The sequence below is a fragment of the Perca flavescens genome, chromosome 12, assembly GCF_004354835.1.
Source record: "Perca flavescens isolate YP-PL-M2 chromosome 12, PFLA_1.0, whole genome shotgun sequence".
In the NCBI taxonomy this organism is placed as follows: Eukaryota; Metazoa; Chordata; class Actinopteri; order Perciformes; family Percidae; genus Perca; species Perca flavescens.
The window spans coordinates 11,054,477-11,079,524 of NC_041342.1; the positions used below are offsets into that span (position 1 = coordinate 11,054,477).

At 41.1% G+C, this 25,048-nt stretch overlaps 2 protein-coding genes across 2 annotated transcripts; one reads left to right on the forward strand and one right to left on the reverse strand.

Moving 5' to 3' along the window:
- Nucleotides 1–2,443: 2,443 nt before the first annotated feature.
- On the forward strand, nt 2,444–7,954 carry atp1b3a (ATPase Na+/K+ transporting subunit beta 3a). Its single transcript, XM_028593486.1, has 7 exons — nt 2,444–2,654; nt 4,371–4,499; nt 4,837–4,935; nt 5,739–5,932; nt 6,675–6,725; nt 7,530–7,616; nt 7,723–7,954. The coding sequence occupies exons 1-7, from the start codon at nt 2,543–2,545 to the stop codon at nt 7,888–7,890; spliced, it is 840 nt and encodes a 279-aa protein (XP_028449287.1). The 5' UTR covers nt 2,444–2,542; the 3' UTR covers nt 7,891–7,954.
- A 5,408-nt stretch (nt 7,955–13,362) lies between these two features.
- On the reverse strand, nt 13,363–20,171 carry grk7a (G protein-coupled receptor kinase 7a). Its single transcript, XM_028593855.1, has 4 exons — nt 19,575–20,171; nt 17,775–18,230; nt 15,001–15,281; nt 13,363–13,846 (listed from the first exon to the last, which is right to left on the reverse strand). The coding sequence occupies exons 1-4, from the start codon at nt 20,169–20,171 to the stop codon at nt 13,507–13,509; spliced, it is 1,674 nt and encodes a 557-aa protein (XP_028449656.1). The 3' UTR covers nt 13,363–13,506.
- Nucleotides 20,172–25,048: the final 4,877 nt, after the last annotated feature.

Sequence of the window (25,048 nt, forward strand, 5' to 3'; positions counted from 1 at the left end):
TCTTTTTTTTTTTACGCGACTTGATGAACTCCGATGACAAAGTTACAAATACAACGATGAATTGCTAACAAATTACTAAAATGTCAACCGTGAATCTTATTCTAGATGTATTCTACTTTCTGGGTATTATGTTTTTGCCTTTCCCAATATTGTAATATCAATTTTATTATTTTTTTTTTAAAAGGAATGCAAAGTGACACTATGCATAATGCAAACGTGAATACCTCAGATCGTAAATACATTATATTTCTAACACTTGTACTTGATTGAGTTCTTGAATGGCAGATGTCCTCCCAAGCTGCTGTGAAATAACAAATGATGCATTTGTGTGATCGTACATGTTGTTACCAAATTGCCTTAAAATGTCAAGTATTTTGTAAGATGTGAAAGAGCTAGAATAAACAAAACCTGTAAATGATCAGCAGTTGTGTGTGGTGTGGTGTTGTTGTTGAGTGTCTCGTGCACACCTAGGTGTCACCGACACGGTGAGTGAACAGATGCTGCCTAAAGGACTGATGGACTCTGGGGAAATGTCTTGCCTTGTCTCGTCCTTGGGGGAATCATCAGAAACACACAAGGCCGTTTGGGCGAGTGTAGGGAATGCTTTGCATTGATGTGACCAAACCTCACTGTGAGGGGTTGCTATGGTAGCTTGCGGGATGGAGTGACTGAGAACAAATGGAGTGTGTTTTCCTGCCCATGGTGCTGGTATGGTGAAGGGGACACTAATTGAGTGCACGGAAAAGGGGGATTTTCCTAAACAATGGGAGGATTGTATGCTTGTCCTCTCAGAGGAAGAACAGAAGTTCTGTGTAGATCACGCAGATCCATACAGTATAGCTTTCCTGCATCAATCCCCTGCTTCCTGCACCCAAACGCTTCCTCACTCCAACATGGGCAGGTTTTTAATTTTTTTTGGCCAGAGGGCTTGGCTTGCAGTGGGGTGCATTCCCAGAGAAAAATGTGCTAGAGTGGGTCAGACGGACAGGTCTAGCACATGAATCAGTGCTGCCGACTCTCACCCTAATCAGTAAAATGCTCTCTGTGGGTGTGTGTGTGTGTGCGCTGATATTGTGCTTGGTGCCGCATTGTGTGAGTGGCGGTGGACCCTGCCTTGCAACAAATTCAATCTGACAGCAGGAGCTAGATGCAATGCGACCACTACTCCAGTCCCCCTCCCCCATCCGAGCTGAACCCAGCATCAAGGGTCATTATATAACTCCCTCTTCTCCTTCCTCAGTCTCTGTGACACATTTGGATTGTTTGCTGGAGTGTCAGGGGGTTGGAAGTTAAGCTTTTGTCTTTTTTTGTTCCTTATTTATTTTTTTTTGGTCAGTGTCTTAGCTTTGCCCCCTGCTGCTTAAGCACCTAACTCCTCTCTCTTAGTTCAGTTAATGTCAGTCATTGGCACGACATACATGTGTACACCCTGGCACTCGCATCAAATGAAATATATTTGCTGTGCACGTGGAGCTTATTTAGCATCAATATAGAATAATGGTGGAATAAGATGGTCCCCAGGACAAAAAAAATATTCTGTTAATTGTGACACGTCTGTTTACAATCATGCTCTCTCTCTCTCTCTCTCTCTCTCTCTCTCTCTCTCTCTCTCTCGCTCGCTCGCTCACTCACTCACTCACTCACTCACTCACTCACACACAAACACATTCCAGTTTCAGTAGTGGTTAATTGCCATAGCAACAAGGATTGGCAAATGCTCCTAATGTCTTGCTCAACCAGTCATAGCATCCTCATGGGCTTCAAATAGGATGATCACTGGCGTTAATGTGTGTGTGTGTGTGTGTGTTGATTAGCACCAGGGCATCCATTGCTGTTGAAATACACTCTATAGCCTTTTAGGATTGGTTTGTATGCATGATGATGATGAGCTGGGACACACCAGGATGACATACTAGTATTGTGATACCATCAAATTGTAAGAATACCTGTAGTAGAACCATATTTTCCACAGACGCACTAAAATCCTTTGGTTTCACACTGAAAAAAAAAGGCCCATTTCTGCGTTTTTCCTGCGTTTGCTGAAGGCTCCCGCAGCCTGCAGACACTCTATTTACGCTCAAATGGAGATCCCAGCATGCATGATTCCAAAACGCATGTAGCCATTATAATATAACTGATGATACGAAATGATAGTGTGTGTGTATGTGTGTGAGCTCTATTTATAATTTGTGCGCGTAACGGTGCGTCTCTCCGCCATTGGCCAATGTACCCACATCTGGTCGCAGTGCATCAGCTGCCACGGCGGGGCTTGCGTGGACGTCACAGGTTTTTTTTCTTCTTCTTCTCTTTCCTCACCTTCCCCTTCTCTTTTTTTTTTTGTTCCAGCAGAGCATCTCTCTCCTTCGGCTCTCCCCCTCTCTCTCTCTCTCTCTCTCTCTCTCTCTCTCTCTCTCTCTCTCTACCGCCCACTCCTCTCGCCGGCTTCTTCGCCTCATTCCATCGCCCGCTGATCCTTTCTGCATTTTGTTAGGGAAGAAGAAACCGCGCATTTTTTGGACCCCCCCCCAAAAAGATTTTCACCATGGCGAGCACCGAGGATAAATCGGCAAACAAGGAGATCACATCCAGCTGGAAGGACTCCTTCTACAACCCGAGGACCGGGGAGGTGATGGGTCGCACGGCCAGCAGCTGGGGTAAGGATCCCCCGTTAGGGAACCAGTACATGGGCTTTGCCATTCACGGGGCTCGGACCCAATCTGGTGTCTCCCTCCTAACCATTTTCAAATCATTAAAAGATGTGTGCCTCTTGAATATATTGGCCTAGTATGTATTTCCGTGCATGGATGAATTGAAATGACTGCCATATAGACATTGGCTTAGTCGAGGAGCCACCGTAGGCCTACGTGAAGGTGGAAAGGAGAAGCCTGTACCAAGACGAATGATGCTATCAAAGGTGTGCACCACGTCTCTTTGCTGCATAGGCAGAAATAACCAACCAGGCAAGGTGATGAGCCATCATAGCAGCAGAGATTTAGTTTTTTGTATTTATATTTATCAGCTGCATAAATAAAAGGATTATCAGGAGATTGTGTATCGACAGTGCACTTAAACCACCCCCCATCATTACCTAATCATATGTGAGTGTGCTACAGCATTCATGGGCTGTATATCCATAGCTGATCAGGCCATACATTTTATGTAATGACCCCCCCAGTTGTTTCCAGAGCGAGGTGGTAACAGAGCAGCTAGCCTGGGCCCCTGTGCTGCTGTGCGGTGGGATGCTCCAGTGCAGTTGCATGGCCGCCCACATTAGCATGCCTGTCAAGGTCAAATGGGATTCCCTCTCTCCTCTTTCTCTCACTTTCACGCACTAGGCAGGTGCATTGTGGGATACTGTTGGAGAGGAATGACAGAAAGGGGGGGGGGTGTACAACAGGAAGCTGAGGGGTCCATCCCTTTTCCCTTTTTTTTTTCTTCCCCCAACCAACTTAGAGGGCATTCGTGCTGTGCAAGCTGGATGCTGGTGAACCATTTTGAGTCAGATGTTCCCCACAACTGTGGCTCCTTTTTCACCCCCGTGCATTGTGCATTGTGCATGAAATGAAGCTTTTAGGTGCTTTCAGCACTGCGGTGTTAACCCTAAATGTGGTGTGATTTGAAACTCAGGGGCTCTCTAGTGAAAAATGGCCTCCGATTTGTGCTTTTTGTGCACCGCTTACAACTCCTAGACATCTGAAATGTGACACGGGGCCCTGACTAAGCAATGCTTTTTTTTTTTGTAAGAAACCACGCGCCAAAAAGGTTGGGAATCACTGATTTAATCTTCAATAATGCACATATATGTTTTTGCATGTGAATGTGAATGTAAAATCTTAACTTGTAAAGTGACTGAATATATATATACATATACAGTAGATGTAAAATGGAATTGTATAATACACAAGAATTTGAATTTCAAATTGTTCATGTGCTTTTCTAACTTCACAGGGAGAGACCAGACAGATTTGAGTGTGTTTTGGTAATCTTTCACCCCCCCCTCCCTCTCGCCATAACTGTGGCTCCTCTTCTTCCCTCTGCATTGTGCGTGAAATGAGGCTAAAGATGCTTTCAGCACTGCAGTGTCAGCCCTAAATCTGGTGTGATTTTGAATATGAGGGGTCTCCAGTGAAAAATGGCCTCCGATTTGGGAGCAGCGATATACAGTAGCATTTCCCCCTTTATCCGAAATGGTTTCTCTCAAAGGGATCGTACACTCAAATGACAATTTCTTCAGCCCGTAGATGAGGAACAACAGAAGGCATTTGTTCTCGTGTGTGGTCGAAAACTCGTAGTTAATTATACATGGCCGCTCATTGTCTCTCATTATGTCTCTTTGCTATTCTAATTCTGTTCCTCTTAACTCCCTCCAGCCCTCATCCTGTTGTTCTACCTGGTCTTCTACTGTTTCTTGGCCGGTATGTTCGCCCTGACCATGTGGGTGATGCTGCTCACTCTGGACGACTACGTGCCAAAGTACCGAGACCGCGTTCCCTATCCAGGTTTGTGTCTCTTAGCAAACAGCACATATGGGGGAAACGGGGCTTTTTAACTACTGAAACTGGCAGCATTTCTCTTTAGGTCATTCATTATTTATACTGGCACCAATGAGATGCTGTCATAATAATGTTCTACATTACAGCTCCGTTTGGTATCGATCCATTTTGAGGTCTCTTCCTGTGAGATGTCAGCACTGGAGCTTGTTTGTTTAGGAAATGCTTTCTGTCCAGCTGTAATTCGAGACAAGCCCCGATGATGGCTTTGGTGCATTAGTTTCCCCCGTCTGTGATCATTTGCTACTTTACTCTATGTTGACTTGACTTGATATCTTTGTTGCAGGGTTGGTGATTCGTCCACATGCACTGGATATGTCATTCAACAAATCCGACCCGCTGAAGTATGCAGGGTATGTCCAGCACCTGGAGACCTTCCTGCAAAGTAAGGGCACTTCTCCCTTAAAAAAAAACAAAAAAAAGAAAACAACAACAACAAAGAGAAATGAATGTTTAAACGGTAGGGGTGCACGATTCAAAAAATGTCCCGATTCGATTCAATATTGATTTTTAGGCTCAAGATTCGATTCAAAATCGATTTTTGATTCAAAAACGATTCGCGGGCGCCCAGATAGCTCAGTTGGTACAGTGGGTGCCCATATATAGAGGTTTACTCCTCGACGCAGCAGGCCCGGGTTTGACTCGGACCCGCGGCCCTTTGCTGCATGTCTCTCTCTCCCCTTTCATGTCTTCTGCTGTCCTATCCAAATAAAGGCTGAAAATGGCCAAAGACATAATCTTAAAAAAAAAACACTTTGATTGCATGTGATTGCAGTAGACTTACAATTTAAAAAAATACATATTCCATTTTTGTGGAATTCTATGAATCGATTTTTGAATTGGTAGAGCTTGGATCGCGATACGAATGTGAATTTTTTTTTTTTTGCACACCCCTATTAAACGGATTGAAAGCTGGCTGTATTAGAACAAATACTGTGCTCCTTCTCCCAGATCTTTTTCCCAATCATTCATTCCATTTACCTGGATGAATTTCTGTTCACCTTTCTCTTTCTTTTTCCTTACTTTGTATGTATGTATATATATATATGCTTTTCTGTAGTGTTATATTAATGTTTAATATGTTAGTTTGTTTTGTTTGTTTATGTATGCACCTTTCAAGGCAAATTCCACATTAAGTTTACTTATTGTGGCAATAAAACCTTTTCTGATTCTGATTCTCTCTCTCAGGTTATAATGATACAGAGCAGGAGAAGAACGAGGACTGCCCCCGGGGGGAGTATTTCATGCAGGACGACACCGAGGACATGACGAAGAAAGCTTGCCGCTTCAAGAGGGGCTTCCTGAGTCTCTGCTCTGGACTCTCTGACACCAACTTTGGATATTCTGAGGGGAAACCCTGCATACTGCTGAAAATGAACAGGGTAACACTTTCTCCGACCCGAAAATGACTAAAATACACTTAATACAAATACAAAAAATCACTTAAAGGTGCTCTAAGTTATGTGACTAAGTGATTTTTTAGGCTACAACATTTGTTGTCACATACAGCAAACATCTCCTCACTGTCCACTAGCTGCCTGTCCCCTGAACACACTGTAAAAAAACGCGATCTCTGTAGACAGCCCAGGCTCCACAAACGCCAACAAAAACTAACTGCGCCAACCTGCACCACCAAACATAACAAACAGCGTTCCAGCCAATAACCGACAAGAAGGAGGGGTTGAGTCATGAATACGCATTGTGGAAGTAGGCTACGTGCTAACGCTGCTGCAGTGATGGCTCATCCAGCTCCTTCTTGTCGGTTATTGGGTTTTTTTTTTGGTTTTTTTTACAGTGTGTTCATGGGACAGGCAGCTAGCGGACAGTGGGGAGATGTTTGCTGTATGTGTAGCCTAAAAAAATGCTCACATCAAGCAAAAAGGGTTCTCATTGGATGAATGGTTGCTGATAATGGGCACTGTATATATTGCATATCACAGCACCTTTAACAAATGTACAATTTTGTCTTTTCACTTCTCTGTCTTTCAACCTTTTATTCCTTTTTTTCCAGACAGCGTCACATCTCCATCCGTTTACTCGCTTGCCGACAGCGCCCAAAATAAACGATTAATTTTTAATCCCCCCCACACAGTCTCAACCTCTCCTGTTTCCCTCTCCTCATAGATCATTGGCCTGAAGCCTCGCGGGGATCCCTACATCAACTGCACAGTAAAAGTAAACACTTTTTCCATTATACACATTATACACACACATTATACTCTTCATGTTCTACTTGCTTGTATGTGTATTTTTTTATTTTATTTCTTTCATTTAAAAAAAAAAGCCCTAATGACCATAACCGTGTCAATATTTTCTTTCTGTTGATCTTTCATTTTTTTCCTTCTTTTTGTTTGTTTTGTGTCCGATTTCTTTCTGCATGCTGTCACTGACGGCTTTAGGGTAAGATGATATATGTAAATTATCAGGAAAAAGGCCAGTAGGGGTGTTAACACATTTTTTTTATTATGTAACAAATCATTATGCAGGTGCCTCTAAAGCCATGCTAGTGCCATTTCCAAGTCATTTTAATCTAGTCGGTGCTATTTTCAGCCACAAATGTCCATTTGCAGATTACCGTGCAAAAACACGTTATGTTTTCTCTACTTCATTTCAATCCCTTCACTAACAAACACAGGGCCATTGCTTTTCCTTTTTTTTCAAGTCCTGTCTCGTGATCTTGGAAAAAAAAAGTCTCATTTGCTACTAATTTATACGGAAGAGGATTAGGGCCACTAGTGAAAAATGTATTTGTATTTTATCGGAATTCTGACTTTAAACATCAGAACTCTGAGAATAAAGTCAGAATTATGAGAATAAAGAATTCTGACTTTATTCTCAGAATTCTGACTTAATTCTCAGAATTCTGACTTAATTCTCAGAATTCTGTCCGAACTCAAATACATTTTTCACCAGTGGCCCTAATCCTCCATTTCGTTACATGTCAAATTCACGCTGACTAACACGCGTTCTTCTGTGCAGAGAGAAACCCCGATTCAAATGCAGTATTTCCCCAGTGAGGGGCGCATTGATAAGATGTATTTCCCCTACTACGGCAAGAAAGCCCATGTAAGTATTTAAACCCTGGTCAGATGGAGTCTGCTCAACACCCTCTCCCTGGGTGCTGGTATTGGTGTTATTGACAGACGGCTGTCTCTCTTTCCCCTCGATGCAGGAGTCTTACGTCCAGCCCCTGGTGGCCGTGAAGCTGCTGCTCACCAAGGAGGACTACAACAAGGAGCTGCCGGTAGAGTGCAGGGTGGAGGGCACCGACCTGCGCAACAACGACGAACGGGACAAGTTCTTGGGCCGCGTCACCTTCAGGATCAAGGTGGTCGAGTAAAGGAGAAGACGGCCTGTGGAAAAAAAATAAAAATAAAAGCCAACCCGATGCAGAGGCTGCCCACGTTCGCTAAGGATTTATGTTTTCAAAATGAAATTAACGAGGAAGGAAGTGTCACAATACGTCACAAAGGTGGTATTTTTTTTGGGGGGATGTGACCAAAACGGTTTTGATGTAGATAGGAGAGCCAGATAGATGCAGATTTATGAATGTTGCTTTGCTGACACTTTCTGACCCTTCTTTCCTCCCTGATCTCGTCAAAGATCCAAGACACAGGCTCCACTCTGGACCCCCATCCATCCTTTCATTCACCTGTTGCACCGATTCTTCTTCATTCAGTTTATCATTACATGTGATTTTTTTTTAGTATTGATGTGATTAGATAACTTATAGCTATTGCAACCAAGCCATTTGGAGCTGTTGTGTAATTGCGGATACTACTTTTCTGTTTTTTTTTGGTTTGGTTTGTTTTTTAGATCTTTCTGCTGTCAGGAAGAGTGTTTATTCTCATATCTGCAAACTGTATGAACGACTGTATTATCGCTGGTGTTGAGAGGATTTTTATCTTGCTGTATAGTGTAATTGAGAAGGTAGAACATTTCCAAACACATCTCCAGAGTAGTTCACATTATCACATTACAAAGACTTCATAGGAACGTACCTTGATAATCAAGTATAGCCATTGTATCCCTGTATATGAAATGTCAATTACAAAGTCCCTTTCTACATATAAATACGTTGTGATCCTTACCATATTTAGGGAATTATAGATAGATCTTTGTGTTGTGGTCTGCGTAGCCACAACCCAGTCTTGTGCTTTCTGTCTGTCTGTCTGTCTGTCTGTCTGCATGTCCGTCTTCCTGTTTACTCACCTCTCCACTGCAATAGCCAACATGTGGGTGAGCCCTCCAGGACAAGATCAGTTGTCTCGCTCCACCTCGCCAGGGGGCTGGGTAGTGATGTTGGCTGAGGTGACACAACACACACACACACACACACACACACAAGAAGGTACAGTGTAAAAAACAAAACAAAAAAAAGCTTACAAGGCGGAGAGGCCCTGCAAAAACAAAAAGGTTCACTGTAACTCTGAACTGTATATCTCTAAGTGATCTGTATATCTATCTGGGTCTCAAAGATTGTTTGTTAAGTTTTCTCTCTTCTCTCAGCCTGTTGATCTGATTGTCTGCCAATCTATTACTCTTCAATGTATATATATATACACACTACCATATTTACTTCATTCACACTGTATTTTTGTCACAAAACACAATGTCTGTGCACTGTAAAGAAATAATTTAAGCAAAGATTTACAGGAAATTATCTTATTCAAAGCTATGTTTACACAGTTTTGAAAGGAAACCCGCATTTGAAAGACCAACTTGTAACATCTCTTCAGGGTGCCTTAAGACCTGATGAAATAAATTGTGGAATAAAAGTGATTTTGAAGAAAAACAACCATTTCTCCTCTTTTTTTTTTACTTTTTTTAAAACAATGTTTAATGTGTAGCTTTTGACAGTAATAATCAGTTACTTTACCATCAGTAAAAGTCTTGCATACAAAGTCATACTTCAGAATAAAAACATAGTAAGTAATTACACGTATTACAGGTAGGGGTGCACCGATCCGATATTAAGATCTGATATTGGTACCGATATTGACAAAATAGCCGGATCGGGGATCGGAAAAAATAACCAATCCACGGGCCGATCCAGTTTTGTTAGTTTTTTTTCCCCTCTGTCGCACATGTGTCGCATGCTGGAAGAGTTGAGTGTACAAATAAATAAGAATTCAATACATTACATTCCATCCATGTTATTTTGTCTTAGTTAGGAAAGTAATGTGTAGTTAGGAAAGTCTGGTGCATTTAGTCTCTTCCACATGGCGGAAGGAAGGTATAAGGTGGAAGGTATACAGTGTATAATTCAACAATGGTATTGGATCAGTATCAGGTACCGACAGATACACAATGCCGGGACTGAAAAAGTTGGATTGGTGCATCAAGTATTATCAGCAAAATAGTCTTCAAGTGTGGAAAGTACTAGAAAGATTTGCCCTGTGACAGATAATAATTAATAATACTGATGCATCAATGTGTAAATAGCATTTTACTTTTGTAGTTGGTGGATGATGATGATTAAGGGGTTGGGGACCCTAGAAAAACCAGAAAACACAAAGTTCTGCTACGCAAATGTGCATTCAGTTTGCTTTCTTGTGAAATATTGTATACTTTGACCTCTTTGGGGCTCAAACTGTTATTTACATGAAACCATGTGAGGAGTTTAGAGAGGGACTTACTCTTTGGTCAAACTGCTAACAGCTCATAGACATCTGAAATATGACATGGGGCCCTAACTAAACATTGCTTTTTGTAAGAAATTAACAAGTAAAGTAAAAAGTACATGTTCTTTCACAGAAATGTAATGGAGTGGAAATAGGAAGTAGCAAAAATACTCAAGTGAAGTAAAAGTACCTCAAAGTCCTGTTAGGAACAGTATTTGAACACAGAATGAGGTTTTTAACTTGACAGAGAGAGACCAGACAGATTGAGTGTCCTGGTAATAATTAGCCCTCCATCAGTAAATGCTCTGTCACATCCTCATCATAACTGTAGCACAAATGTGCAGCCACAGGAGGGAGTCAGAAACAAGACAAGAAGTGAATATGCGGCTCCAAATGCTGCATGGCAAAGGGACTGGGCATCGGCAGACTGAAGAGGTCAGTGAGGCATTTCACATTTCCCTTTTCTGCCTCTTGTTGTTTTTCTAACTGCACAAATCGATGTCTACAAATGAACATAATTAAACGTGCCACTGGATTCCACAGATCAGCCACTGGGAAATGAGCTCAGTGGTAGATGCTGAGATTTGCCCAGGTATGTTATTGTGAGCCTTTGGTTCTGACTTGTGTCAGGTGCACGCCAGTATATATATATATATATATATATATATATATATATATATATATATATATATATATATATATATATATATATATATATATATATATATATATATATACATATGTATATATATATATGGATATATATATGTACACATGCAATGTTGATGTCATGCAACTGCTGAATTAGGCTACTGGCACCTTTCTTGATGCAATCCAGGCACTGACCATAGGGGCATCCAAGAAGGCAATTCTGCTGCATTTTTTTCAAACATGGGGTCACCAAGAGGCATTGTCGCCACCAGAGGCGTCATCATTGTGTGAAGGGTTATACCTGTAACTATATCTACAGAGACTGCGTTGACTGTAGAAGTCGGAACATGTCAGGTCAGTATCAAAAGAAGTGGAATCACTCCTGTCTGCTCTAATTTCACAGCACGTCCATCTGTCAAGCTCCCACAGCGCCCTGAGGCAGCAGCAGCAGCAGCAGCAGCCTCTACCTATTGTATACAGTCTGTGGTCTGTACCCGAGCCCTGCTACATGGGAGATAATCTCAGGGTTAAGCTGCAGCACAAATCTACCTTAGTGCCTCCTAAACTCATACTTGAGTCAGAATGCTGTAAACAGGTAGTGACACTAGAACTGAAAGTCTGAGCTGAAAAGCTAAGTTATGTATATTTAAAAGAAAACATTTTCCACTATTTTTATTATTATTACAACAACTATAAGTTGGCTCACTTTTCAGCACTCAGCAGATTTTTTAAAATATATTTTTATTTCACTTATACAGCATTCTTTCTCCAAAGAAAGATCAAAGGTCAAAATGTGGTGAAATAACATTTTTCAGCTCAGTACTGTAGTTTTGATTTCTGCTCAGACATGTCACTTGGCAGTACCATTGAGATGCTTCAGTACCTGAGGGGATTTGAAGCTGATTTAAGCAAAGAAGGCGCAAAAATAACACTGGTTATCGCCTTACGAGCTAAGAGCTGAACTTGCCAATTTGGAGTGGCCTAGAGCACAGCCTGGCTGTAATCAGCATCCAGAAAGGGATTAATGCAGTTTATATTTTTAGGTTTTACTCCAGAGCCCTCAGCAGCGCTCTCTGTGGTGGTTACATACAGAACATGTGTGACATGGCACAGTTTGGGGCATTTTCTCACGCTGATGGTAGATGTGCTTTTAAAGTGTTTCTAAGCCTCGAGACTACAACAAACATATTGAGACAAACACAGAAATATTCATAATCACAGAAAAGAAACACATTTTAAAAGACACATTTTAATTTATTCAAATGATTCGAGATTCAGAGAAATTTCTGCTTTACATCTGACATTTCTAGAGTTGCAATTCCTTTCATGTTATATTTACAAGTACATGTATCATATATATATATATATATATATATATATATATATATATATATATATATATATATATATAATTTAAAAACTTAAACAGTTAATTACCCTGAGACAAGTAAACAAGAATAACAAGGATTTTCTTTGTAACTAACCCAAGTCTATACACTCAGCTTAATGACCACAACAGTGGAGTCTTTTTAAAAGAGCCCTGAAGTATCACAGTGTTTCAGGGCCGCGGACAGGGCAACCTGCACATTCCTGGTACAGGAAGATATTGTCAAACTCCTCCTAAATCATCCTCCTTTATATGCAGCAGTCACCTGCTGTTTCTGCACTCCTTCCTTTATTCGGATCCCCATTAGCTGCTAACTATGTAGCAGCTACTCTTCCTGGGGTCCACATAAAACAATCACAACATATACAATATTTCTCCAATGCATCCCAGGGGCTAAACTGCCTCCATTTCTCACATAGCACCAACAACAGGACTCAGTGAAGATGTGTTCAGTATTATTTTCTTTTAAATAAATTCTAAATTTAAGATGACTTACATCTTTGCTTTTCTCTCTGTGCATATATATATATATATATATTTCTTTATATACATTACATACAACTGCTTTTTTAATTTATTTTTTTATATATATATAGTTTTAATAAAACTAAAATGTTGGGCGGAAGGAAAACCCCCTGGATGTAAATGCTGTGATAAGCCTCAAGTATGAGGATTAGGATCACAACATTTAATATTAAAAACTAAAACTAAAACCATCCCTGCCACATGTGCTGAAAAAAAGCACTTTCACTGTAGAAACAGTGTGGCTGTGTGATGGCATAACAGGGCGGGGGGGTAAGTGCTATAAAATGCTGTGTAACTTTCACACAATCCACTAGAAGATATTAAAAGACATTTCTTCCCGTGTGTTCGTTCCAATTTGTCTGACGCCCAATGTCGAATGCAATGGCATTGCTTCAGCTGGAAATTCTACTGCAAACACTGTGAGAAAAAGTATTTTCTCTGGACTGGATTTTAGACAGTTTCTTCATAAAGTGATATTGTATTTATGGCCCAAAGGCCTTTCATTTACTAATCTAACACTAGTATCCTTAATAAAAAGGTTGCAAAAATGACTCCTAGCAGTCAACATGAGAACAAGAGAAGCTGCTAAAAATACATCATCACATCCTCCATATTTTTACCGAACCTTACCCCGAAAGCGATGCATTTCTAAACATTGATCATCCTTAAAAGAGAGGGATGGTAACATCTTTTAAATCAATGTTGGTGTGCATCTGACTGAGAAAACAAACACGTGATTGAGTGCTATTACTGGTACGTGATATCAAACTCACAGCAATATACACGTGCCGGACTTTCCGTCACCACCACCTCCTCCTCCGCCCTCTTTCCTGTTGGGATCGTTGAGCTCGTCAAACAGTCCAGTGTCAATCATCTCGTGCTGCCACTGAATGGGTACGGCGCCTGTGCTAAACTCATTGAAGAATTTATCGTCATTGGCGTCAAGCACGATGCCCTTGATATCGGAGAACTCGGCGATTTCGTCGGTGTCCTTGGCGTAGACGACGTTGGGCTTGGGCACCCATGGGGGATCCACCAGCCCGGCTTCTAGACGGGGGAAGTTGATATTCTTGAACCACTCGTGCTTCCTGGGATCCTCCAGGTTGTTCCTGATGAGAAGGCAAAAAAAATACACTTTCAAAACTACAATGTCAGATATAATAAAACAAGTACAGAGTGGCTGCGGATTCATGCACCATTTTGGTTACAGTTAAGGTTTTTGTCACCTTTACTCAACAAGTTCATTCTTTTTTCTTTTCTTTTTAAAAAAATGTTTGGGCTTTTTTTTTGCCTTTAAAGGTGTAGTAGGTAAGACTTATAAAACTAACTTTCTGTCATATTTGCTGAAACTGACCCTATGTTCCAGTAGAACTACATGAAGCAGATAATAAAAATAAAAAAATTCCGGCTCCTCTGGCACTACCTAAAGCCTGTAGTGAGATTTGCTGAAATCCACCACTCCCTGTTCAGATGCCCCAATCAGGGCCAGGGGGGTGTCTAACTGCGTGTCAATCACTGCTCATGCACACGCATTCATTCTCCCTTGTGGGGGGAGGGGCTTAGGAGACCGTTTTGGGCTTTAGCGGAAAGGGGGGAGGGACTGAGAAGTTGTTGATGTTTACATTTTTTGGCTAAGTCCTGGATCTTCACAATCCTACCTACAGCACCTTTAACTGAAAGGAGAGTTGACAGCTGAGGAGAGAGAGTGAGGACAACAGGCCAAAAAGGCTGCGGGTTGGGATCGAACCCAGGCCACTGCAGCAAGGACTGTGCCTTGGTACATGGGGCACACGCTCAACCAGGTGAGTTACCAGGGAAGCAGTTCATTCTTAGCAGTTATTCCAATCTCAGTTTCCTAACATCCATTGCACAGGAATGCCAGTAAATACCTATTGAATTAAAAAAATACTGTATATATATTTTTGAATAATATACTTTTGCAAAAATTGTATGTTTTTTTTATTGATTATTTTTTGGGCATTTTTAGGCCTTTATTGACAGGACAGCTGAAGTAATGAAAGGGGATAGAGAGGGGGAATGACAAGCAGCAAAGGGCCGTAGGTCAGAGTCGAACCCAGGGCCACTGCGTCAATGAGTAAACCTCTATATATGGGCGCCCGCTCTACCAACTGAGCTATCTGGGCACCCAAAGTTGTCACAGTATGTTGAAAAAAAATCAGATTCACTAAGCCACTGCGTGAAGCCATACACACAAACAGTCCATGGCTTGTTTATGGCTTAAAAGGGTAGAAGAGCCTCTTACTTAAAGCCCAGGCGCTCCTCCATTTTCTTCTTGAGGAACTGCTGGATGACGTCCTTGGTGGCAGCATCAAAGCACTTGTGCTCCCACTTTGGTTCCTCGTTGAGAATGCGGCGCTGTACCTCCTCCTTCTCCACCTTCTCCTTCTTGCTTTCCGGGCCTTTGAAAGGTGTGTAGCCCGCCACCATCTCGTAGATACTGCAGCCCAGGGCCCACCAGTCCACTGATGTCCTGTAAGGAGTTTTGGACAGGAGCTCAGGGGCCATGTACGCTCCAGTACCAGCCTGGAGGACAGAGAGAGAAGGATAGGGTAAGGGGGGGGTTTAATGTGAGGTGCATCTGTAAAACTTTTAAATACATGTTATACTTAAAAAAAAGCATAGTGTTTTTTTTTATATGACAGCTCTCTACTCTTTGAGAGTAGTAGCAATGATGATAATGACATGCAATGTAAACAGTCAGTCAGAAAACAGAAATAAAGGTCTTGTGGAAGGACAGACTGGTAAAGAACAACTTTAGAAACTGAGAGACATGACCTTCATACGTCCCCTATTGACAAGTGTTACATAAGACAGCTGTCTGAGTTACTTAGAGCTTTACTCTAGTCTTCTCTTTTCTCTCTCTATCTCTCTGTGTAACTTTCGCCTTTCCCTCCCTCCCTCCCTCCTTCCCTCTCCCTGTATGACCTCACCTGCAGCCCTAATCCTAATGCCAAGCTTACTACCTGTCAAAAGTCGTGTGTGTCTACACACTGACAGAGTTGTCCAGCCTCTTATATAAAGGCTGGCCATTTCTGGATGCTATAGCCTCCTGAATAAGCCTCCTGTAACATCCAGACAACACGTCAACATGCCTCTAATGTATAATTATTGCACACACCCCGAAAACTGGCAGGCCTAAGTCCTGTTACAAAAATCTTTTTTTAGGAGATCCATAGGTTACAGGTGAAGTGTTGTACCGTAGGCATCGGACACCGCGTCATTAAAAAAGCTCTTAGCACTTTTTTTTCCCTCTCTTTGCGTTCCAGATTTTGATCACTAAACACACGTGGTTCTTCAAGATCTTTCCTTTACTTTAACAAGTGTGACAAGACTTCTGACTGATTAGCAGAAGCAAGATACTACATCTCCATTGAGCAAACGTAGCAGCAGGTTTGCATGCACAACCTTTATGCCTCTTAAAACTTACATCCATGTCTCTTGCATACAGATCTATTAAATTCCAGCAATTTGTAACTATGTTCTGTTCACCCTGAAATGTGTGGATCTGTAAACGAATAAAGAACCTGTACACTCTGGTCAGTCAAAGGGGCAAAACTCTTCCATGATCATACAGGTTACAGAATTATCACCACAATTAATCAGATTTTAGTCGTGAAGATCAGATCTCTCTCTTTGTTAGCGGGCTTAAAGTCAACTTGTTTGCAAACTAACATGTCTAAACATATTCAGTGTAGGTTTTTACCTGGGTCTGTCAATCTAATCAGGGACAGACTTGTGTAATGCCCCCTAAGAAGATTAGGGGACCAAAGCCAGCCTTGCTTGTAGGAGGTTAGCTCAGTCACTTTGACAGGCTGAGGAGCATCAGAATACTAGATAATGAGCTTACTGGACTTTTATGGAACTAAGAGCTTACTCTTTGCTACCATCATCTTTTTTTAGGTCATCTGTAGGTTAATGAAATATACTGTAGGTATTATGAGACAAAAATGGGATAAAAACATTGGAGATTTTGTGTTGTGTACACCGGGTCATTCTTAGATTGTTCTATTGGTGAATTATTTTATCTTGCAGTCATGTCCCAACTGTATAATACATTTTTGTCAGCACCTGATTCATTTTTAAAGCTCAGGGATTGATCTGACAGGCCATCATGATGTTCTGCAACTGACAACCTTTTCTTTTTCATGTTGTCGAGTGATTGTCAGATCGATGCGATGTGGTGTAAAATCAAACTGAAGTCGTTGCTGACATGATATCTGTGTTACTCTTTCTCAAGGCAACGAGAAGACTTACAGGCTTTGTAAAGTGTCATGGGAATAAACTGTAGCACAGCTGAGGCAACACTCTTGAAGTAACAACTCCACCGAAATTCTCTACAACCAAGTTGCTGAGGGAAACCCTCCTATGTTTACTGACTGCTACTTTAACAAGCCTGGGATCTCCAAGGTCTCTAACATAGCCCCTACACAAAATGGTAGCGTATAAATGGCCAGGCTATAATCTGACTGCTAAAGGATCACATGAGTTACATAATAGATCCAGAGACTCATTGCACAGATCTTTAAGCGATCCCGTAATCTCTGTCCAGATTTAAAGTAAAAACCCCAACAAGATTTTCAGATAAGTGAACTTAGACCGGCTAGAGATGTAAATTACCCAGCAACCAGTGGTCTCTGTTTCTTTGTATTTTCTTTCTGTTGCGGTTTGTGTGTAAGTATGTGCGGTCTTAAACTCCAACCTTAAAGATCAGATACACATAACACAATCAGGGGAGAGTCTTTGCCTGCATTTTGGTGTATGCAACTTCAAAGACTAATAGATAAAATGGCCTTTTAGGGTAGACATCTTTCACCATGATGTAAACATGTAAACTTATTATGATATATCCTTTATCAATGCTGAAATTATCCAGCAGCTAGGTGCTCTCGTGTTTAAGGCATCCTAATGGCTTTGAGAGTGCAACTTTGTGTACTTAGTGCACTTCTTTTTAGTATTTTTCAAACTGAAATTTGCCTTCTCAAGCAGAATTTCGCTGTTGTGTGTACATCTACTCACCATCTGAGTGGTGGTCTTTGTTGGTTCCATCTCTATGGCCAGACCTAAATCAGAAAGTCTGCACTGGCCTTGGCTATCCAGCAACACATTCTCCGGCTTCATGTCACGGTATACGATATTCATTTCGTGCAGATGCAGAAGGCCGGTGGTGATCTGCGCTGTGTAGTGGATGATGCGCTTTATCTCAATGCCCTTGTCCACACCCTTGCCATCATAGCCAATATGGTAAATGTGGTATCTGAGGTCTCCTCCATTCATCAGGGTCATGACAAGGCACAGATGGGTCTTGTTGTCATAAGCATAGGCCAAGTTGACCAGAAACAGGCTGTTAACCTTCTCCAAGATCTGCTTCTCCAACAGGGCCATCTTCTCACCCTTCTTCTTCTTCAGTCGCTTTTTATCCAACTTCTTACAGGCATACATCTGGCCTGTGTTCTTCACCTGAACAGCACACACCTGGAAAAAGACATCATTTGTTAAAAAGGAGGTTCTTTTTTATTACCAATCTATGCTATCACATATTTTATGATTTCACTATTGATATTATCACAAATAATGCCCCATAACACTGATATAGAATCAGTGGTAGGACTAAAAACAAGACAATTGGTTCAAGAAGTCAACCAAACTTGACCCTTGCCAGCTTTGTCTTAGCACCCTATTTGTCACCTGTCACAGTCACATCTTGAACTAAACATGTACTTTTTGTATCATTCATTCCCTTTAGACAGAGGATCAGGTCTATCGACTGCATTGCACTGCTAAGTAACTTACATTAGCAGTTAAAAAATGATTGCCCAGTATCAAGTAGAGTTCTGTGATTCTCTTCTGTACATGCTGCTTTAAAAGAAAACAGTATTTGACAATTACAGAAGATTTACACTAGTAGGGGCCTTCACCGTCGTTTCAATGAACAATATACTATTAAAAACATTACTGTGATCTTTTTTTGTCTAAACCCATTTCAACACTTCTATCATAGTATTTGTCTCAATATGTTGCCTTATTTTGGGTTGTATACTCAAGCTTGTTGCTAAGAGCTTGACTCAGAAAAAAGGTTCCTCAAGGCTCGATTGTGGGTCCTTCTGGATTTTCTTCAGATGTCACATCAATCTCAAATCTTTTAAATGATTATTACGAAATAACTCACTGCATTTTCTAAATCTACAATTTACACAAATACTGCTTGTCCATATATTTACATAGCAGTTTGTTTTTTAAAACCGACAATCTTGAAACAGTTTTCTGTTAAATGATTTTATATTCTTAGTTGTTGACTTAAAAAACAAACATGTTCTACTATTATCTTCATGTCTGAATTGAAAAAGAGATCTTGATCTCAATAAGAGCTTCTATTAAACGTTATTTGAACAATGCTAGTTCTATCAATGCAAGACCACTACTTCCTGCATTGCGGCTTTGTGTTAGTTACTTTATGAAACATGATTTTCTAAAATCCAAGAGTGTATGGAACATGACCTCATGATTTAAGGTATGGTCCTTGCCCTACAATATCTTTTCTAATGCTTTAAAGCAAATACACCTCCATACCGTAGGGTTAAGGGTTTTCCTAAGACTGGAACACTGACCATGCAGCATAATACTCAATACTGTAGCACCATCATTACAATCCCAAAAGATGTAAAATGCATATTATCTTTTTATGCAATGGAAATACATATTTTTGAAAGACACTGGAAAAGTCCTGCAACTGAAATCAATGTTAAAAGTTAAATGATTTGCCAAAACACATATTTCAACAGACTATAAAATGATATGTAGACGCATTTTTATGCTTACCTCTCCAAAGCCTCCCTTGCCAAGAGTTCTGAACTCATAGAAGTATTTGTCATTGATGGGCTGTCTCTCATACTCTTTCCACTGGAGGAATTTATCAAAAAATGGGCTGGACTGGTAATCTGTGAAGGGTTTGCCCTGCAGATACGTTCGTACACCATCCTGGACTTTGCCTTTCATCACCTCCTCAAAGGTGGCATCTGTCACATTCTTGCATTTGTCAGCAGGCTCGTCAGTAAGAAAGGACAGGAAGCTCTTGGAGTCGGCCTTGCAATACTTGTTGAGGATGTTTTGGCGCGCCTTGTCTTTTGTTGCACCTTCAGCCAGATCCCAGTCATACAGCTCATCCAGGAAATCGACAGCAAGCTTATACTCAGGTTTATTTGCCAGGAATTCACGGAAAATTTTTTTACCAATAGGCTGCCTTTCACAAACCGATGTAAAGTCCTTGTCAATGGCAGATCGTAGTGGAGCACATTGCTCCGGCTTGGGGAGAGCCAAGCTCCGACGGCGCTTTTTCATCTCCTTGTCATCACCACCCTGGGCTTTTAGGTAGGCCGTGTTGGCCACCAGGTTATCCAGTCCCCCCATGTCACACATCTTGGCAGCTGGATGTGGTCTGTCCCCCCTAAGTGACTGGGTTCTTCAGTGGCTCCCTACGAATACCCTCAGTCTTTCAGAATGTGTGCGTCTGTTTGAGAGTGCAATAGGCTCCAAAGCCAGCGTTCAAATGAGCTTCTTCACCCAGCTTACCTGCAAACCTAAGGAACACAGACACACCCAGTAATTACTCATTTAGAATTAAATACCAGAGAGGGATTTTGGCTTAAGGATCTTTGTGTGGACTACTCAAGGATGCTGTGCACAGAAAGGGAATCGTAAGCGGGCTCTGTCTTAAGAGGCTTTTGTAGCCCTCTATATTTGTTCACGGTGTTCAGTAGTCTCTAACAGTGGTCCAATGGGTTCTTTGACTGCATTTAATGGCGAGACAGTAAAAGACTTAAAAAGAAGCAGAAGGTTTGGTTGGCCATTTACGTAATACAATATTGTAGAATATGAATAGATTAGATTTTTAACCCTATATGATAAGCAGCAAAACTGTAAGGTAGGGCGCAGAGCAAAGAGGCAATTTATGTCATATTTATAATGTAATCCAAAATACCATTTTACACATCACTGAACTGAGCGATATTACAATGAGTCATTTAATATACATATTGATTAGAGATATCTAAATGTACATATGGTGTGTGGAGATCTCTGCTCGGCCTCTCTGTTTTTGACATTGAAAGTAATGCATCCACGTGAAGTATTTTTCAAAAAGATTTTTTGCTACATGACAGCTGGAACGCAGACAGATTTTAAAACTCAGTATGCACGTACTACAGGTTTTTGTCATTGGTTGTTTACAGTATGTGTGGGTTTTGATGTGTGCATAGAGGCAAACACATACAAAAAAGGATTGTTGAAAGCATTAGAAAACAATATGTGGTAGACCATTTATGTTATTTGTTTGGAGGTAATATAAGATTTTTTTTCCCCCTGCTCCTGTAATGTGTATTAAGTTGTTTCAGATTGTAGGTTATATTCAGCGTCAAATGTGTTGGAAATGTACACTGAAGTGTAAATAATGACGCAGTAAGTGAAATTACAACCACAAGTGATCAAATAACTGATCCAGTGCTTAGTGACTACATAGCTGATTTCTCCACCATTGAGTACACTGATAACAGCCACCACTGAAAAACATCACAAAATTGTAAAAAAATAAAAGTCAAAAACCACAAGTCGATAATTTTCCCTATTCATATGGTACATGTCTTTCAAACGCCAGGTAAAAGGTAGCCTACCAGGTATCAGTGGTTGTTAAAATCAAGAGACAACACAGAGACTTAGAGGATCAGATCAAAGTGGCAACAGAGCTTCTTACTATTAGTTATAAAAAGCCTGAGGAGTAGGACCTCAATCATGTGACCGAGCTGAGGTTAAATTGAGGACCTGTGATAACCTGTTACCTTCAGTGATACTATACACACAAGAGAGGAAAGCCAAAAGATTTCAGGCAAACAGGTTTTGTTTGGACTGAGCTAAAACATACATACAATAAAATGTATTGTCATTTTATAACAATTCTGGTATTAGACGGCATAAATATATACACAGGGTCCAAAATTAACTTATTTGTCCACCAGCAAAATGGCTAGTGAATATTCAAATTTGACTAGCCACTCAATAGATTACTTTTTTTTTTTGGGCTGGTGAGTGAAGCAAATCTACCAGCCACATATTTTACCAGCATTTGGCTAGTAGATGGTGCTAATTTTGGACTCTATATATACATATACTGTATTGCATATATACACTAACTTAACATTTGCATTTTAACTGTTGTAGCACTTAAGACAAACCAGAAGTGATCTTAATTTTAACACATGTAATATGATGAATTGGCACTTTCCTTCCGACTGCTGTTGGCAGTAACCCTACGTTATGCCGCTGTGGTGATACAGGCTAATTCAGTACGGTAAACCTTGGATAATATTAGCTCATCCTTTCTCAAATGGTCTCAAGCTTTCAGTGCCTTGCACAAGATCAAGGGCTTTGCTTGGCGTCAGGGAGCTCCAGAATCAGACCTTTTCATTTAAACGTCAGGAATACGTCACCAACACAGAGCAACAAGCGTCGAAGTAGATAAATCTTTTTTGGAATAATAAAAACCACAGTAGTCAATCAAGTTAGATCGCACTTTCCTCATTTTGATTTTGGTTGGATTTATCCTAAAATAAAAACAAAGTAGTGATGGGTTACATCGAGGAAGGACAGACTAGTAATAATATTCGCAATCCAACTTTCATCTTATTTACTAATATTTCACCTAAATATAATTTGAAATTCAAAATTTTAGTTTTAGAAAGAGGTGCCATGCCAGTTAAGAGGAGCTACCATAAATGTAAAATATGTCAAATGTCAATCACGTTGTAAATGGATCATTGTGTAAGTAAAGCACTTAAGCCTCCTGAGTGGATGAAAAGAGGTAATTCTTCGGGATACCTGCTGAGTTGTGTAACTGTCATTAAGAGGAATTTCTATGATTCTTTTTCTCTATTCTGTTTTAAGCCGCCTACACATGAGAAGTGATTTGCTCTCTGCGTACCACTAGGTAGGGCACAGAAAACAAAGCGCAGAAAGCAAAGCGCAGAAAGCAAAGCGCAGAAAGCAAAGCGCAGCGCAGGTTAACGTCATCAGGGGTGGCAAAGAAGCTATTTCCCGTTGCTAGGTAACGACAGCTATTATCTCATTGGTTGCGCTTTTCGAAAGGTCAGAGGCAACTAGGTCAAAATTGAAATAGTTGGAACTTTGACCGCAGCGCAAAGCGGCAAATCGGAGCGGTGCTCAACGCCAGGGGTACTGCAGCGCATAGTTCCTCTCCCAATAGGAAATCATTTGTAGGCGGCTTTAGATGTTTAGATGATCTTTGAGCAGACTGCTGCTTTAACCATGGGAGGATTAGCCTGACCTGAGGATAGAGGTTAAGATGGACAGAGCATCCCACATGGTTTACTATGTGGTCTTTACACAGTCTGGCTCCATCCTCTAGGCTAATGGCCTCTCCCTATACCAACACTACAAGCAGGAAGACTAGTATGATGCTATGCAGTAGCACAGGGTTTCTGCAGGTTTTACCAAGTCAAATTTAAGACTTTTTAAGACATTTTTCAGACCATTATTAATGAAATGTAGGACCTTTATTACAACTAAGCCCTAAATTCATTTTTATTGTCATAGGCATAGGCCAAGTTGACCAGAAACAGGCTGTTAACCTTCTTCAAGATCTGCTTCTCCAACAGGGCCATCTTCTCACCTTTCTTCTTCTTCAGTCGCTTTTTACACAACTTTTTACAGGCATACATCTGGCCTGATGTCTCCCGTAACTCAACTTTGCAAAAACCCGTATTTTTCTTATACCCTTAACGACCCAAGTAAGACCTGACACCTCCCAAATTCAATATAACATTGTGTCACCAGGAATAATGTCAAAAGCGGTGAAACTGTTGAAGAAGAGCGAGAATGAAGCTCTAAGTGCCTGCGCTAACACCGCTAAACTCCTTTGCTGCCCTGGAGACAAGACTGGAAAAAATACAGGCCACGGTGTTAGATCATAGACAACGTATCATCTCACTGGAAACCGGTGCCGAATCAGATGACCAGCGTATTCGTACTGTGGAGGCGAGGTTGGTAGCTTTAGCCGATAGCAACAACAAGCTACTAGCGAAGACGTCAGACCTCGAAAGCCAGAGCCGCAGGAATAATATCCGAATCATTGGCCTCCCAGAATCGATTGAGGGGCCCACACCCACCATGTTCTTCTCGAAGCTGTTAGTTGAACTACTCGGAGAGGAGATCCTGGAATCCCCTCCCAAGCTTGACCAAGCGCACAGGGCGCTAACCGCCAAGCCACAACCAGGATCGAGGCCGCGGCCTGTGATTATCCGCCTGCACCGCTTTCGGGTTAAGGACCTAATCATACGAGAGGCCTGCAAAAGAAGAGGGAAACTACAATATCAAGGGGCCCCCGTCCAGATCTTCGAAGACTACGCTCTGGAGGTTGTTGAAGAACGCGCAAAATACCGGACGGTGATGGCAGAGCTGTACAATCTCTTTATTAGGCCCGCATTACTCTTCCCGGCTCGCCTTCAGGTAACACTCAACGGCGGGGCTAAGAAGTGGTTCTCCTCCCCAGAAGAGGCCGCGGCGTTTGCTTCAAGCTACAAACAGAGCCCGAGGCCGGACTAGCTTAGCCAGATAGACTGGGCATATACAACACTAAGGCAGCTCCGGTGGAACGTAAGGTCACTAGGTATAGTTCTGATAACCAAGGCATGACAATATGTGACTGACAACTTTTTGGTTTGGACTTCTGGTAGCTGCGCATTGCATAACCGCACTAGCTGTCCCTTTGCCTTGGCACCAAAGGGCTAGGCTGTCTCGTCCAAAGTAACTCTACTGCAGCAAACTGAGTTAATTTTGTACTCAGACTATTTATTTTACTTATTTATTTTTGGTGCTTTTGCAAGAATTTGGACACTTTCATTTTTCGGTTTTATGGGTCAACTGAATGTGCAAAGATTTATTGCTTCTTTTTTATTTTAAGCTGCAATTTTTACAGAGCTAATAGTCTTCATTTAGATGAAGAAATGCAGAGTAATTGTGAGTTTTGACTAATGTTGAGTTTAACCAAGCGTAGGACTTGGTTTGTTTTGTTCTGTTCTGAAAGTTTACTTAATACAGTGATGGTAAATAAGTATATTTGACACATTAATTGGGTCATAGTTTACTATGTGATATTCCACATATCATACAGAATATTCTATTTTTATATATTCTCTACTTTGTGTTGTAAGGGTACATGGAAGTTTTTTGTTAAAGGCTCAAAGGGTTATGTAAACATATTAGGACACTTGTTGAGTTGTGGGTTC